The sequence below is a fragment of the Microcaecilia unicolor genome, chromosome 4 (genome assembly GCF_901765095.1).
Source record: "Microcaecilia unicolor chromosome 4, aMicUni1.1, whole genome shotgun sequence".
In the NCBI taxonomy this organism is placed as follows: Eukaryota; Metazoa; Chordata; class Amphibia; order Gymnophiona; family Siphonopidae; genus Microcaecilia; species Microcaecilia unicolor.
Genome location: NC_044034.1, coordinates 88,625,872 through 88,639,606, shown reverse-complemented (window position 1 = coordinate 88,639,606; position 13,735 = coordinate 88,625,872). Strand labels below are relative to the sequence as shown.

General features: G+C 42.0%; 1 protein-coding gene across 1 annotated transcript in view; it reads left to right on the top strand.

Moving 5' to 3' along the window:
- The window catches only part of MRPS31 (mitochondrial ribosomal protein S31), a 148,749-nt gene that overhangs the window by 22,745 nt on the left and 112,269 nt on the right, over nt 1-13,735 (top strand). Inside the window, exon 4 of the mRNA XM_030199404.1 lies at nt 11,634-11,777. Coding sequence (XP_030055264.1) covers nt 11,634-11,777 — 144 coding nt within the window. The remainder of the gene's footprint in view (nt 1-11,633; nt 11,778-13,735) is intronic.

Here is a 13,735-nt window from a genome sequence, read left to right as displayed (position 1 = left end):
GCTATAGTTCCAGCAAGATACGGCAGGTTCTTGCTGGAAATATGGTATGTTGTCTCGTATCTTGTAACCAATAGATTTGACTTTACCGAAGGTAAATCGTGCCAAATGAGTCTGATTGAATTCTTTGACTACAGTTGATCAGAGAATTGGATTGAGGACATGCACTAGATGTAATCCTAGATTTCAGCAAAGTCTTTGGCATGGTTCCTCATAGGAGGCTTCTGAATAAACTTGACAGGCTGAAGTTAGGACCCAAAGTGGTGAACTGGATTAGAAACTGGTTGACAGACGGACACCAGAGGGTGGTGGTTAATGGAATTCACTCGGAGGAAAGCAAGGTGAGTAGTGGAGTGCCTCAAGGATAAGTGCTGGGGCTGATTCTGTTCAATATATTAATGAGCGACATTTGCCAAAGGGTGCATTCCTGTCTGTGCCTCGGAGACAGGAGTAGCCTTCTGAAGGTCTCCTAGAGGTCTTGTCCCCCAGGCAGAACCCCAGGCAAGAAAATCTCTGGCTACTAAAAAAGTCTTAGACATCCTATATAATAAAATGCACCTCCAACATTCTGAAGCTGACTGCATGGCTGAGGCATTCCTGCTCTCTGTATCCATCTCTTGAATTGACATCACGTGCTTCCGGGTTCGTCACAAGCAGAAGTGACCAACCACATGAGGTTTCTCGGCTTCAGAATGTTGGAGGTGCATTCTATTAAATAGGATTGGTCAGTTCCTTGAAGCACAGCCAGAGCTCAGCGTTCTGCACAGTAACGCTCAGATACCAGAGAGAGAGAGGGGGGCCTGACACCAGAGAGGGGGGGGGGGAGGTATCTCTGTCACACACACACTCTCTCTCACACACACACACACTCTCTCTCTCACAGTGAATGTCTTTCTTTCTCTCTCTCACTCTCACACACTGTCTCTCACACACTCTATGTCTCACACTGTATCATATTCACTCTCTATGTGTCACACAGTCACTCACACACTCTTTTGGTCTCATACACTCAGTCTCACAGAGAGTCTGTGTCTCACACACACTCTCTCTCGCACACACTGTATCTGTGTGAAACACACTCTCTCTCACACACTGTCTCACATACGCACTTGCACACACTCATTCTCACACACACACTCTCTCTCTCACAGACACACTCGCACTCAGACTCACTCTCTCTCACAAACACACACTCGCACTTTCACTCTCTCACACACAGTCACTCTCACATACACTCTCTCAAACATACACACTCCGAGGAAAACCTTGCTAGCGCCTGTTTCATTTGTGTCAGAAACGGGCCTTTTTTACTAGTAATAAATATTTATTCAAATTGTCAATGAAGCCCATCAGTAATTATTGAAATATTAACAAATAAACTCCCAATACAGTATAATATGTAGCAAATAAAAACAGAGTTTTCCCTGGGAGCTGTCAATATGTCCACCTGTTAGTGGACACACTGAGGCTCGCCATCCTCAGTTTTGTTTTCTCTTAAATACTTTTTCTTCCTTTCTTCATTATCTTAATTATAATTACCCTTCATGCCTAATGAATATGCATCTTTCCAGAATATTCTGTTTCCTGTTATGATGAATCCAGTTTCCAGCACGTTCCACCAAATTCTATCATTTATTCCTTCATTATATTGACAGGGCCTGTCATGCACATAAGCATAAGTTTTCATTAGATAATGGGTAAAGTTACCATGTTACTGCCCCCACCCTCTTGCTGAGGTAACAGTTTTACCCTGCACCCACTTCTCCTTCTGATTATTTATCTGGATACTGCAGATGTCCTTAGTCATAGGAGTCTCTGGCTCTTAGTTGCTGACCAGCAACCTATCACAAGTTAGCATAGGTTAGCATAGGCCAAATGTCAAACCACAGCCTTAGAAAGGTATTTTTCAGAAAAAGCACATTATAGCTCTCTTGCAACTCTTAAGTCTGCTCCCAGCTCAAGAAAAGCAAAATGGCTATATTAAAATAAATGCTAGAAATATGTATGGTTTGCACCTTTTCATGGTCTCTATGATATACAAGGGTTAGAAGGAAAAGTTTGCTTTTTTGCGGATGATACCAAGATCTGTAACAGAGTGGACAAGCCCTCACAAATCCTCGATGAGGAAACATAGTGTTTCCTTCTAAAGCAGCAAGAGCCCTTGTTGAGGATTTGTGGGGGCTTGCCTGGTTTTGATTATTGTGGGATACAGTCTTCTTTTCTGTTCAAGTGGAATCAGAGTTCCTTGTGTATAGCAAATGAAAGAAAATGTTACAATAAGACGCTAGAAGATGGAGTCTGAAGAACTGTGAGGCAGTATTCTCTATTGAAGATAAGTGGGGCAAGCTTGCTTTTGCATTTTTTGGATATTGGATGAACGTATTTAATGTTGCAGAATCCTTTTCTTTTTTGCACATATATTCCTGCATGAGGGAATAGTTACATTAAGGGACATGTCAGTTCTTTTTCTCCTATTGGGAGTTTTTTTTGCACTGATTTTTTTCCCTGTTTCTTGGCACCTGTGATAATAATGGAACTTCCGTTATGGTAGAGGGCTCTTTATAGTGTATCTGTGGTCCCCTGCTGGGAGTGTTTGAAGTGTCCTTATTTAAATATTTGAGATTCTATTCCCTACATGCAGGATTTATATTGTGCAAGTATTTTATATCCCATTCATTATTGGTTTAATCATGACTTGATAATGACTGTGACATTTGGGCAGACTGGATGGACCGTTAGGTCTTTATCTGTCATCATTTACTATGCTACTGTGAGGGAGAGGGGTTGGATGTGGTGGCAGCTGCAGCAGGGATGAGAGATGGATGGAGGGCTGAGAGGAAGATACTGTGCTTCAGCACAAGTCCTGGCTGCTGGCCCATTGCGACTTGAGGCTGCTATGTAGGTTAATTTGCGGAAGGGGGGGACTTGCTGACATCTCCTCTTACCACCTAATTTGTCACTTTAGGCAACCACCTTATTTTTCTGGATGATAGAGGCAACCCTGATGGCAGGCCTAGAGGTCAGGGAAGCAATTAGGCAGACCAGTTAAGATGCAATCTGCTAAATATGCATTTTATTTGTTCCACATTTACATGGGAAATTAAGCCAAAACCGTCTCTCCAAGCTTCAGCACAAGAAACTGTCATCTCCTTTTTTTTGTGTGACCCTGGATACATCAGGATAAGAGCAAACTTTACAGTTAAGAAACTATGGAGCTCATTTTACAAAGATCTATAGGTTACTATGGAACTTTGTAAGTCTAACTGCTTTGAAAATACACCTCTTTGTCTCCTGGTAATGAAAAAATAGCTTCACAGTAGCCTAGTGGTTAGTGCAGTGTACTTTGATCCTGGGGAACTGAGTTTGATTCCCACTGCAGCTTCTTGTGACTCTGGGCAAGTCACTTAACCCTCCATTGCCCCTGGTACAAAATAAGTACCTGAATACAGTATATGTAAACCGCTTTGAATGTAGTTGCAAAAACCTCAGAAAGGCGGTATATCAAGACCCATTTCCCTTTCCCCTCCCCTCTTTCTGTGGTTCAAGAATAAAATTAACAATTAATGTAGCAGATACCACAGTTTCAACTTAATATTTCTCCAAAGCTGTGTCAAATTCAAGGACACATGTAGCTGCACTGCATAATAGACTCTTGAAGTGTGTTGCGGGGGGGGGGGGGGGGGGGGGGGGGGGGGGGGGGGGGGGGGGGGGGGGGGGGGGAGGATGTGGTTTTTTTTTTTTTTTTCAAGTATTCTAAAATTTCTAATATATACCTTAAAAAAAACATGTATAATGGGGTAGCAGCTAGCACCTTTGAAAAATGTAGAAAATGCTTCATCACATTCTCCAAATTTCTCAATTTTTTTTTATGCAAATCATTACTCTATACCAATAAGGTCTCATCAATATTTAGATGTTAACTTACCTCAGCCATGTTATTCTTCGTAGACTGAAAATTGGTCAGGAAAGTCTGCAGATGACTGAATACATTTTGCAGTTGAATTGCAGTGGAGTGGTCTATTCTGGTAATAGCTTCCTAAAGGGTCTCAAATAGAACATGTGCAAGCTCCTGTATAGATCAAACTTTGAAGATTACTTGCAGATCGTGCTGTTGGCTGACTCCACATCTGGCCGTACCAACTCTCAAACATCACTGACAGGATTGCCCTCTAGTTGGTTAGGTCACTACTCGCTGTTCGCCATGAGGATAATCAAGATGAGTTCTGCTGCCACAACAGCTCTGATGCCATCCAGCTTGTTTTTAAATCTTGGCATCCCTTTCAGAATCTGTTTTCAAAGAATGCATTTCAGGCATAAGTGATACTTTGCCCTCAGCAAGGCTTTTCCTGCCAGTTCTCAAAGTGGAGCCCCTCCCCCCCCCCACAATAGGTGGTGGTAGATGCTCATTGACCTTCCTTTACATTTGCATAAAGAAATATAAGGATAAAGCAAAGGAACAGGTCAGTCTGTAAAAAGCAAAACCAGCATCTAGGACATGAAGCTGACTCCTAGTCATCCACCATCTTGCTCCCCTTCTTGCCTAGTGCAATGTTGAGGAGTGGCATGATGTTTGTCCAGCATACCTGGAAAAAATGTGGGCAAATGATGCAGATTTTGGGATACCAAGTGCCATGCTTGCTCCAAATGTCTCAACGCTCCGGACATTCAGCAGCACTCAATTCTTGGTAAATTTTTCAGCGAAAATGTCATATGCTGAATTTATGTACTTATTAGCTTGGCAGAGTTTAAAAGGGGGTTAGACGGTTTCCTAAAGGACAAGTCCATAAACCCCTACTAAATGGACTTGGGAAAAATCCACAATTCCTGGAATAATATGTATAGAATATTTGTACGTTTGGGAAGCTCGCCAGGTGCCCTTGGCCTGGATAGGATGCTGGGCTCAATGGACCCTTGGTCTTTTCCCAGTGTGGCATTACTTATGTACTTATGAATTTGAGAAAGGCTACGGTGAGGCTCTGCACATCTCGACAGCTGTGATTTTAACCCTCTTTATAATAAACAAGTAGGCTTATTCCCCCTTTATCAGTTAGATTGCTCCGCTGTATGAGCGGCATCTAGAATTGGGGAGAGTAACCCACAGAGCACGCTTGCAGCATAGAACTGCCACAGTCCAAGGGTAAGAAGCTAAAACTGCTTATCCAGGTTTGTCACTACTTGACCTTATTAAGAAGATATTTAAAACTAGCAGATGCCAAAAACACCTTTGTGGATGAAACTGCAGTTACTTAATTTCCTGCCTAGAGTGCACCAGCATCTCTTGCTTCCCTTCAACTGCAGAGGTCTGTCTGAGCAGGGACAGATGGCATGCTTCTCCCTGTATGTGCACCCCACTTGTATCTGACAAACAGACCCCATTACAGTGTGTGTCCTGGCTGCATATAAAATAAAGGGGCGAATAAAGTGATGCTGAAACCGCTGGTATAATACAGAAAAAAAAAAGATATGTTAGGGGGATACAAAGCAGGAAGAATTACAGTCATGGAAAGTCAGCAGGTATATAATCCTTTTCCTTCTACCCCTCCCCCCATTTATATTTTAACAGCCCAGCAATTTCCCTCTACTCCTTTGATCATCCAGCTCAGTTGGAATTGGCTTCTGTTGTGTAATGGCACTATGAGTGCTCATTTGTAATTACCTGGGAGGGAGAGAGTTTTCCTGTATTGTTATAGTTTTATTTATTTATTTATTTGGATTTTGCGCGCACCTTTTTCTGTAGTAGCTCAAAATGAGTTACATTCAGGTACACTGGGTATTTTGCTGTTCCTGGAGGGCTCACAATCTAATTTTGTACCCGAGGCAATGGAAGGTTATTTGCACAAGATCACAAGGAGCAGTAGTGGGATTTGAACTGGGCATCCCTGAATGTCAAGCCTGGTATAGGCTACTCCTCCATATGCCAACTTGGGGACATTATGAGACCTCAGTGTCATAAATGCACAAGAGATGGAGCTCTTTCAATTGAAAGGAAGCCCTAGAGCAAAGGGGCGTAGGAAGAAGGTGAAAGGGAATAGATTAGGCATAATCTAATAAAATACTTCTTTTCAGAAAGGTAGTGGATGTATGGTAAAGCATCCCAGTGGACGTGGTGGAGACAAGGACTGTATCTAAATTGAAGACAACATGGAACAAGCACAGGATCACTAAGGGGGGAGGTATGGATAGGCCAAATTGTTTTTCTCTGTCATCATTTTCTCTGTTTCTGTGTAACTTACTTAGTCCGGCCATTGCAGCAACAGTTTTTCATGCTGCAGCTCTCTCTGAAATGTGGTAAAGACGACCCTCTGTTCGACCACTTGGTATTGCTGTTGAGCGATAGCTGGGACTCCCGCTTCCCATGAGCTATGAACACTGCCTCTGCAGCATCCGCAAACTCGACCAATCTAGTGAGCGGAGTCATGGCCTGACAATCCAGCCCTGTTCTTTTGCCACCAGCTTTCCTATGCTGCAGCTTCTCAGTTGAAGGCTGCACAAGTTCCTTGCTGGTAGCGGGTTGGATTGAAGTCTTGTCTGAGACTGCCTGTGCCCCCCTAATGCTAGAAGTTACCACTGCTGTAATGGCTCTTATCTATCCGGTTTCACAAATTTGAACTTGTCACTTTGGTGTCAAGTATGAGGCCCTGTCAGATATATGGCTTGAACTTCAGTTGCCTGTACTACACTATAATAGCCAAGCCATGGAGGTGCTCCAGAGACAACTTAATTGTAGTATACAGAACACAGAGAATAATTTATTTAAAAAAGCTGCAAAGGGATGGCTGTGTCTGTTGCTCTTGTCACCCTTGCAGTTACTCTTTATATACCCATTAATAGATGCATGCATGCTGGGACAGAAACCTTACCACTCTCACCAGCATTATTGTATTACTGGTTATTTCTTTGTGCAAAAGAAACACTAGCAGGCAGCTTAGAGAATAAAAGCAGTCCTCTGGTTGCTTTCTTCTGCAATGCAGTAATTCAGAATAAGCAGCAGATGTCGCTGTCTGCCTGTTTATCACTGGGAGTCTTTCTACTGTGACTTTTGTGCTGGTTCAATGAAAGGAATTCTTTTTCCATCTAGGAATTTTGTTCTTAATTATACAGAAGGAAGGTTTGCCAGACGTAAACTGCAATAGTAGTATAGTGAGTCATTGTATTTTGGGACCCATGGTATTTTGTTTTTGTTTTGTAAGTGTGCTTTTTTTTTTCTTTTTCTGAGGGCAGAAGACGGAGGATATTGAACTGAAACATTTTACTGGATATAATAGTTTAAAAATTCATTTCTTTATAGGGCATTTGTTTTGTTTTTTGTTACATTTGTACCCTGTGCTTTCCCACTCATGGTAGGCTCAATGTGGCTTACATGTTTTTGTTAGCCCTCAATTAGTAATTTATTCCCTCTGTATTACACACAATCGCTCTCGTTTTGTTAGTCTTCCTTACCTCTCCCCTGTTCATGTTCTCTCTCTCTTTGTATCACTTCTTCCCCTTTCCAAGCTATTGTTTTTCTAATTGGTTTCAAGGCCAATCCTAGTACAGATTCTCTAGTGTACCACTCATGTGTCTATTCCTTTCTAACATGTTCCAGGCAAGGCGAAGCTCTGGGACAATTCCAGGAGGATGTATTTACTGCTTTTTTGAAGAACTTTATTCAAGACATTGTACAAGATCATAGAGCAGTGCTTCCCAAACCTGTCCTGGGGGAACCCCAGCCAGTCAGGTTTCCAGAGATCAATTTGCATACAGTGCCTCCTTGGTATACAAATTGATCTCATGCATATTCAGAGTGGCTATCCAGAAAACCTGACTGGCTGGGGTTCCCCCTAGGACAGATTTGGGAAGCACTGTCATAGAGCAATGCTATTAAGTAATTTTTCTTCATTGTGACACAGACCTTTAGGACAAAATCTTACATATAGGGATGTTAGAGTGCGTGCCACTTTTGTCCCTTTCTTTTCTTTCTTTTTTAATAGATTTTTGGCCAAGTTAATTTTTATAGTAAATTTTAGGTCAGAGAACATAATAATTTCTTATCCCATATTTTTTAGCCTTTGAATTCCATTGAAGTTTGTCTGTAGAAATGTTTCCTGCTGTCATATTGGTACCACTGTCGTTCTGTCCAATGCGAAGGCAGATAATAAAGATCTTCTGTTCCCCAAAGAAGTGAATTTTTTAAGTCTCTTGAAAATCTGGCTAATTCTCATACATGGTGCAGTGAAACCTATTCCTATTCGATTTTTTAAGAGTTAAAGTCAAAACCCCTCACTTTTTGTCAAAATATAACTTTAACTCAATTGCAAAGAAAACAAAAGCATAGTAGGATTCATTGCTTTTTGTGGCATGCACTTTCCTGCCTCAGTGTCACCACATAGGTAAATTGGAGCCCTGCCCAGCTTGTTTGAAAGCTGACTTCCTTTCTGTAAGACACACAAATATTTAAAAATTACCTTTTACAGAGCACTTGTGGTGGGAGGTGGGGCTAGTGCTGGGAAATAAACACTTAAGCGTTTCTGGGGTTGTGATTTTGGAAAGGACATGCTTTGTCAGTTTATTATATGGTGTATGCAGTAATGGGAATTTTGGCTTCTGCTCATGCTGCATGCATATCTCTAGTGGCATTGCTGCAATTCTGCTTGTGGGCCTGCATCCATCAGCAGTGTCAGTTCACAGCATCACAATTGCTGCATAAATATATACAAGTGAAGACCTACAATGCATAAAAGCTTTTCAACTTGGATCCTATTGAAAATGAGCTCACCTTTATCAGATCAAGGTTATTTGCAATAAGAGTAGATGCCAGGTATGTATGTTTCTACCCTTTAAGTGCCCTCCCCCGTCCTCAGGTTTGTCCAGGATAAGACAACCGAGTAGTTATACCTTTGAATGAATGGATTTCACCAATGCGTAAATGGCATAAATGCTTTTTATTCAAAGTGCAAAATGCTGAAAAGGACAGAATTTTAAAATGGTTGCTCTTTACAAGATCATAACCTTTCAGAGTATGTTGTCATAGCTTTCAAGTCCAGTGACACTCTTAACAATAAAGAGGCAGTTATTGCTTTTTAATGTGAAGAAATTCAAGGGAATAGTATGTGTTGGAGACTGAGAAATTAACATACACCATCCAGGAGAGATAGAGGGACCTTGGAACGATCATATCTGATTAGCTTGTGGTAGTGAAATAGTGCAACAAGGCTGTATCAGGAGCCCGATGAATACCAGGGAGCATAGGAAGGGGCAAAACTACAGTAAAAGTCTTGATTATCCGACCTAAACAACAGGACTGACCCGTTCTCAGATAAATGAAAAGTCAGATAATATGGAAAACGATAACCCATAACCCCTCAAACAATGCAGAAACAAAGGCAGTAAAAGCAGGGTCCTGGCTCACGACTGTGGTTAAAAGTAGGGTTCTGGGTTCTGAAATGGAAAGAGAATCCACATGACATCACCGGGTGGGGGGGAGGGGAGGGGTCTGTTGGATATGCTGGATGTTTGGATTAGCGAAGGTCTGATATTCAAGACTGTACTGTACTTGTAAAACAGAAGTGATAAGATTGCTTTACAGGCGAATGGTGAGACTTTGCTTGTAATTTTGTGTCCTGCTCTGGAAGCTGTACTGCTGGTAGGATAGAATGTAGCTGATCTAAAGGAGCAACTGTCAAAATGATTCATGGAATCTTCGGTTCTCAACCCTGTCTGGTTTTCAGGATATCCACAATGAATATGCATTAGATAAATCCACTGTATGCAAATCTGTCTCATGCATATTCACTTTGGGAATCTTGAAAACCTGACTGGCTAGTGTTTCCTGAGGACTGGGTTGAGAGCCCCTGTTCTATTGAGATGATATTTAAGAATGTAAATACATATACCCTAGAGCAGTGGTTCTCAAACCTGGCCTGGGGGACCACCAGCCAGTTGGCTTTTCAGGATATCCCTAATGAATATGCATATAATGGGAGTGATGGCATACAACTCTGTCTCATTGCATATTCAATAGGAATATCCTGAGAACTTGACTGGCTGGTGGTCCCCCAGGACAAGTTTGAGAACCAGTGCCCTAACGGAGAGCAGAGATGGGAAGATTGTAGAAAAAAGTATATATGCAAATCTTCTGCAGTAGAAACAAAGTGCTTAAATGAGAGATCATGCTGTAGATTCAGGAGTAATGTTAAAAAATATTTTGTCACAGAAAGGGTGGATGATGCATGTGATGACCTTCTAGTAGCAAAGTTTAAGAGAGGATGGGACAACCAGAAAGTATCCTTATTTTGAAGATGTGTAGGGATAAGCTAAAGTTTATGGCATTGCACCAAAAACAGACTAGTCTTGCACTTATCTGTCATCATTTTCAATATTTGTACATTGAGATTTACTTAAAAAAATGGACGATTTAATAGACCTAGTGGTCGATACAAGCCAGCTAACCTCTGCCCAGCCAGCTCCCCTTTCAGTGACAGCTAAACCCAGGGCCTTGGCCTAAGCAGAGGGTGGTGGCAAGATTGCTGTGGGTTTGCAAAGTATTAGTTTATTCACCTGTGGTTCATAAGAAATAGCCACTCAGTAGAGGTTAGACTGGTTCATTTGTTTGCTGTTGAGAGCCTGGGGTAAGGGGTATACTTTGGTGTTAAGGACTAAAATATTGTTATGATGGCTAGTCTGGGCCTGTTGGTTTTAAGCCTGTAAACTGTATTATTTTTTCAGGTGTATTTCTCTAGTTTAGCCAGTAGGTGGTACATGTTTATTTTTAAAGCTGTTACAGATATATGACTATTTTTTCTTTAGTCTAACACAGATAGGAAGTAGATGTAGTGTACTTTTGAAAACTTATTCTGGGCTCTGATTAGCCCAGGAACTCAATTCATCTAGAATGTACTGGCTTTTTTCCAGTCTTAGCCAGGGAAAAGAGAGAGAAAGATCTCTTTGCTGAGGCCCTGTGAACAATTATATTTGATAACCTGTGAGCAGCTATATGTCCTGAACTTCCCAGGTACTATTTAGATAGTAAACAAATGTTTAGATAGTGTTATAATTGATCCATATTTGAATAACCTGTTATTGTTTTGCTGATTGCAACTTTTCTGTAGTTCTAATTTTTCATGACAATACACATTTTTAGTTTATTGCCACTGCTTGTCTGGACTGAATAAAAATACTGGTGGTTTGTGTTAGGTCTGTGGGTGCTTTCTGGGAGCTGTGGGACCACTGGGAGTGTTACCCTGGTAACCTAGAAATCACTGGGGATAATTTGAGAGCAGGAGACTCGCCCAGAGGCGGTTGGGACCCAGTTGGTAGGAAGAGGGTGCTAGTGTAGAGCACAAGCAGCAGGTGCAGATGGACTTGAGCTGTGCTGGGGATATGACCCTCTTAAGAGGCCACACGGTAGCCCCAGGCGGGTGGCTAGGCATTCCGTGACCAGACCTATACAATGTTTTGGGTTTTCTAGTTTTATCGATTCTGTGGTTTGAAAGCCTTGTGGTTGTTTTTACCGACAACCAGTAAAACTACCTTAAATGTAATAGACTTCAAATGATTCCTAGGAAAGACTGATGTTTGGGAGATAATGAGCAGAAAATAGCTGTTTAGAATTAGGACATGCTTACTCAAGAATATATCTTTTTTGTTTTTCCCTCTAGTAATATCATTGTGGACATGAAGATTGGGAAAAGACCCCCGGGTCATTCTGCATCCCGGGCAGCTAATCAGATCCGGTTTGATGACGATGGACGTGGTTACACGCTGGAGAGAGGTGTTACACATGAATATGCCGGTATCCGAAAGTATGTTTTATTCCTTCTCTTTATTCTCATTACTGTTATTTCTAGAATTTTAAAATAATGCATTCAAATTTTATCTTTGTCTAGAGTATTGCAAAACTGCACAGAACTCATTTTCAAACATTGGATTCTTTCTCCATTCTCAGACCCAGGGTTTAAAAAAAAAAATGCATTTTCCTGCTTGCCTTGGGCAAGGGTTTTTCCTCAACCAGAGACTGCCAGAAATGTCCTTGGCTTTGGTCAGGGCCCAGGTGTAGGAGGCAGCAGAAAAGTCTTGGAGGAGCTGTGTGTAGAGGGAGCCATCAAAAGTGTTTCCCAGTTGTAGGGTGAGGGAGCAGAAGCATCTTCTGGACTGCGTTGAGGGGGGTGGGGTGGAGGGACAAAAGGAGGGGATTAGGAGAGAAGGCTGCTCCTTTGTGGGTTAGGTAGAGTGAGGGAGGAGAGTGAAAGGGCTGTGCTACAGTGGGTTGAGGTGTAATCATTCACTGGGGAAGAAATATCCTTGCCATGTACACCTTCCCCACTCCATCTCATTTCCCCATCCAGATAATTATGGGAGGAGGACAAAAATAGGAGCACATGGGTCGCTACCTAGGAAGTTCTGGATGAATTTTAGTATCCCTGTTTAGACCTGATAGTAATTCTGTACCTACATCATATAGACTGGAGAAAGAAATGCTGTGGTATTGTGAACAAGGGCAGGTCTAGAGCCCTGATAAACAGAGCCACACAGCGGATTAAAGGTGAACAGAAAATTATTTATTAATGTTGTGGGTGGGCATATCCTGTTCATTTTACCCAGTTCTTGGACTCACAGCTTTCCTCCTGTGACCTGCTTCTGCATTGCCACTATGTGCACTACTGTCCCTCAAAAAAAGGCAATTTACTCAGCTGGCCTCTGGCTTGAGTCTCAGAGATACAGATGAATGACCTCTCTGAAGGTAGTGTCTGTAAGCGTCTGGGAGTCATACATATTTGGAGGAGCATAGGCAGTAGAGGTCTGCTTCTTCCTTCTGGGCCTACTCGACCTAGCTGTTTCCTGAGATTTTTTCTATAATCCCACATCTTCCCAACTCTGCCTTTCATGTATTACCTCCCCCTGGATGGGATTGTGAGGGTTATGCAACTGTGAGGGAATATCTTTAAAGGGGGAGTGACAGCTTCCTATAGACTCTCTCTCACAGGTGCATGTTGAAAGAGACAGGCAAGGCTCTTTTTTTTTTTTCCAGGATTTTAATGAAAGTCAGTAAATATACAACACAGAAACTTAACATATCAAAAACCACCAGTACTGAAGCCCTCCATTTCCCTCCCCTGTAGATCTTCCAAACGTTTTCTCCCTTCCCCCCTCAGTTTATAATATGACAAAAAAACAACAACCCACAAACAAAGCCCTAATCGGAGGCAGTTCCTTCCAAACCTTGCGCCAAAGACTGATTAGATCGCCATGTTCGATATTTGTCACATATCCTTTGAAAATTCATCAGCTGGCCAGTCCGGATTGCCGTCAGTTCTGCCATGAGATGGATTTAGATGGAATCACTGCACTTTTCCACGCTGCAGCCAGTGCCAGGTGGGCTGCTGTAAATAATTGAATGGCCCAACTGTGATGTTCCTTCTTTATGCCAAAAGGCCTATGATGGAGTAAGCAGTGTTCAGCTTTTAGGGGATATGATCCCCCCATCACTTGCTGAGCTAAAGAGTAGACAGACCTCTTGTTGATATACTTGCATAGCTGGACAGGTCCACCATAAATGAAACATATCTCCCAGCAACCCACAGTCTCTCCAACACAGTCCCTTTCCTGTATGATACATTTAAACCAGTTGATGTGGTGTGTAGTACCACCAGTACAACATTTTATGGTCATTTTCTATTAATTTACTGCTAATGGGTTTCTTAAGCAGGTATTTAAGACTCATCTCCCATTTCTTTCCCCTACCTTGCACTGTCCAAATACT